The sequence below is a fragment of the Aspergillus nomiae genome, assembly GCF_001204775.2.
Source record: "Aspergillus nomiae NRRL 13137 chromosome Unknown contig00782, whole genome shotgun sequence".
NCBI lineage: Eukaryota > Fungi > Ascomycota > Eurotiomycetes > Eurotiales > Aspergillaceae > Aspergillus > Aspergillus nomiae.
The window spans coordinates 1804-5185 of record NW_015378837.1 but is presented as its reverse complement, the minus strand read 5'-3'; the positions used below and the strand labels follow the sequence as shown (position 1 = coordinate 5185).

The 3382-nt window shown below is 48.9% G+C and overlaps 1 protein-coding gene across 1 annotated transcript; it reads right to left on the bottom strand.

Moving 5' to 3' along the window:
* Window positions 1-77: 77 nt before the first annotated feature.
* Window positions 78-3057, bottom strand: ANOM_011590 (putative thiamine pyrophosphate enzyme; the record flags this gene model as incomplete). The annotated part of the gene is made up of 12 exons (XM_015556846.1): window positions 78-135; window positions 186-286; window positions 334-641; window positions 694-1077; window positions 1128-1197; window positions 1249-1432; window positions 1481-1626; window positions 1676-1770; window positions 1820-1869; window positions 1919-1952; window positions 2007-2180; window positions 2940-3057. Coding segments are annotated over 12 exons (1722 nt in total), but the record flags the coding sequence as incomplete, so codon positions are not given.
* Between the last annotated feature and the right edge of the window lie 325 nt (window positions 3058-3382).

Genomic DNA, 3382 nt, shown 5'->3' with positions numbered 1-3382 from the left:
ACAAGCAAGGCTGACACCTTCGGTGCGTTCCATCCTCCATTATTTAGCACGACCAGGAGGAATGGGAGATCATACCGCCTAGCAATCCAATAGACACTCTCCATTTGCGAGAAGAGGAATGTGCCATCCCCGACGCTGTCACTTCATTAGGTTATTGTTGCCATAATCTTATTACCAATACTCACATCGCACAGACGAATGCGCCGGGCTTGGCCAGCTTCACACCTAGTGCCGCTCCGCCTCCCCATCCGAGACCACCGGCGCCGCTTCCGACGAGCGTTCCTGGCTGAAGCGGTGTTAACGGGTATTTGGTAAATCAGGCAGATAAAATACCTTTGTCAAGTTAAGATGCTGAATAATGAGGCCTGCATTGCTAACGGCTTCAACAAGGTAAACAGCATCATCTGGAAGGTGGTGTCGCAGTCTGGAGGCGAGGTATGGGACACGGATCGCACCGTCCTGCGATGGAGACTCCCGGGCTCGTAGATCCTGTCTCCAGCGCAGATAGCGATTCGCGCGTGCCTCAAATGCCATAGCGTAGCTTGTCCTGTCAATGTCTTGCTTATCAATAAAGGCATTCAATTGCCGGAGTGCAATCTCACAGCTAACTTTTAGCCTGCGAGTTGCGTTAATCGAGAAGACTGGTTACAGACGATTAGCAATGCGATCAATTGAACTGGGATGGGTACGTACGTGGCATTTGTTGCTTAAGTGGATCGACATCAAGGTGAAAGACCGTTGTGCCTAGGCAGTCAATAAGTAGTATACCTGGCTTGGGTGCGAGTCTCTTACCCTTTCGTGGCCTTCCAGCAGTAGGGATCCAAGGCACATCACAGTCCAGTATCAAGATTACATCTGCCTCGCACACTGCTGGGTGTGTGGTGATGGTAACGCCGAGATAGGCCTCGTGATCGGTACGCATGCTCATGTCGGACCCCACTGACTCAAGGACATTGATGGGTAGCCTGTCGCATAGCTCTGCTAACAAGGGCGGCGCTTGCGGATTACGACCAAGATATCCTGTGATAACAAGTGGTTTCTTTGCATTTATGAGCGCAGTTGCAATAAATTCAACCTCTGGTGTCGTCAGCAATATTCAAAATTGAGATCTCTGAAGGATGTCTGACCTGATTCGGGTAATGCGCTGGGAGCAATTGGACTGAGTGTCTCCTCCCCAAGAAATCGCCTGTCTACGTGCTAAATATTCCCGTTAGCATGTTTGCTGTTAAGTTAGATCGTAGTGCGTACTTCTTCGAGCACCTCCCTTGCTGCCGTAAGATATACCGGTCCCTTGGAGTCTGACATTGCAAAGTGCAACGCTCTATAGACCATCTCTTTGATGTTCCGACCAGTCTTGATCTCACCCGAGTATCTGCAGTACTGCCGAACAATTGCCGCCTGGTCGGGTACATCTTGCAGCCAATGAATGAATCTACAACAAGTCAGCCTGCCTGAAAATCATACTTCCTGTGAGCCATACTCTGTCCTTGAGCCGAGAAGTTCACCGTTCTGGGTGAAGGGGCTGAGTCCAGCAAAACATAAAACTGGCACTCTGCCCACTGAAGCGTTATGAATAGATTGTCCCATGGCGAGAGTACCACAGTCCACATGCACAATGACACATTGCTAAATTACTTCAGCATGAGAGCGTGGATTAACCCCTGATATATCATACCGGAATCCCCGTGACCTGGGCATACCCCAGAGCTGCTGACAAGGCAACCAATTCAGAAGGACAGGTGATGATTGTCGGGAATTTGGACAGATTTTCTGTGAAAATTAAGCCTTCTATCCACTAGGAGTACCCAATAGATCGCACCTTGCTTTGCCTTGATCATCGCTTCCAACATGGCCGGATGGTCGCTTCCTCTGTTGTCTGTTAGGCACACATACCAAACACACATCCTCAAATACTTACAGATTGACAAAACAATGGGTGACACCAGCCTCCGCTTCAAATCAAAAGCTATTAGCTACATCCCGTCAAAAATCCCTGAGTAACATACAAAGTGCTTCGAAGAAGCCTTCCGCAGCAGTAACCATCCCGCCATCGTTGATATTCTCGTCTTCCGTGGGATGCGGTCTCTTTCTCGGATTTGCCGACTCTCCACTCCTAAATTCCATTATATCCAGTCCGTCGCCGATTTCGCTATTGTTATCACTTTCCACACCTCCCAAAGCTACGGAGGGAATATATCATGTTTAAGGCGTCCTACAGATCGACATGCCAAGTAAGCACGTGCCCGACGCCGTGTTTTCGACGTCCCAAGAGCCAACCGTTTCGACATCTCAGATGTCAATCCGCGGTGGTTGGGTTCGGACCCCGCATATACGATGTGGGGGACCTTGATAAATCGTCCCAATTCGTATCCAGCTAGAGCGCTGGGGACAAGCCGACTTTTGCCATTGCACGCGTGGCTCTATTTCTTAGCTTGTCGAGGCTCCAGTTGCAGATGTCATCGGGATTTCTCCCGACCAGGACTACCCCGTTGGGGTAGAAATCAGCCTTTGTGAACATTAAATACTGTGGGGGGTGCGCGGGAAGATCTTCTACAACGAAGAACATTGGTTAGCCGTTGTATAAAGAATAAAGTCACCAGAAGGGTTAATATACTCACTAAACGAGGAGGGTTGGCTACCCCAGGACGATGTAATTCCAGGTACCCGGCGACTTGGTTGTTTCTGCGGATGTTCCACTTTACCAGTAACATGGCTCTGACGTGGGGGGCTCCCCCAACAATCCAGACATCTCGGTCGCGAAGAAGCCTAGGTAGAGATTCAGAGTAACCAACCTCAACACTAACCATGGGCAACGGTATATCCTCAAACTCTATGGTAGCATCCGCCTCTTTGTATTGTTGTAGGGTGGGGCAAAATTATCGTAACCTATATATTTCTTATTAGTATAGTTATCTTATAGAGAATATTAATTCTCTTACCCTTTGATGGGAAAACAATGAAACTCTCAAGTTCTTCGCCGGTAAAAAATCCACTCAGCACAGTGGTAACCTCGAATTCGGTTGTCACCCAGTCGTGAACCACCTCGTGGATACCCATAGGCATGTTTATCGACAATACTTGGGGCAGAGGATTAGACGAAATAATTAGCCCTTTCCTTTCTATATCACTATGGACAGCAAGACTTCTGGCGACGAGGTGTCCTGTTTCTGGCGCAATATCCTCTTTCTCGAAATAGGCAGGAGCATTCATGGCGAGTATTTCCTGCTTCACTGAGTAAAGCAATTGCTGCGGAGGAGGGGAGGAGATGGGATAGAAGACTTGCCACTCTCGATGGAGGAGCTTTCAGCGGGTGACGACATTGTGGTGGTGGTTGTTAATGCGGTGCTATTTTCTGAGATAGGCAGGGAGGCAGACGGGACAT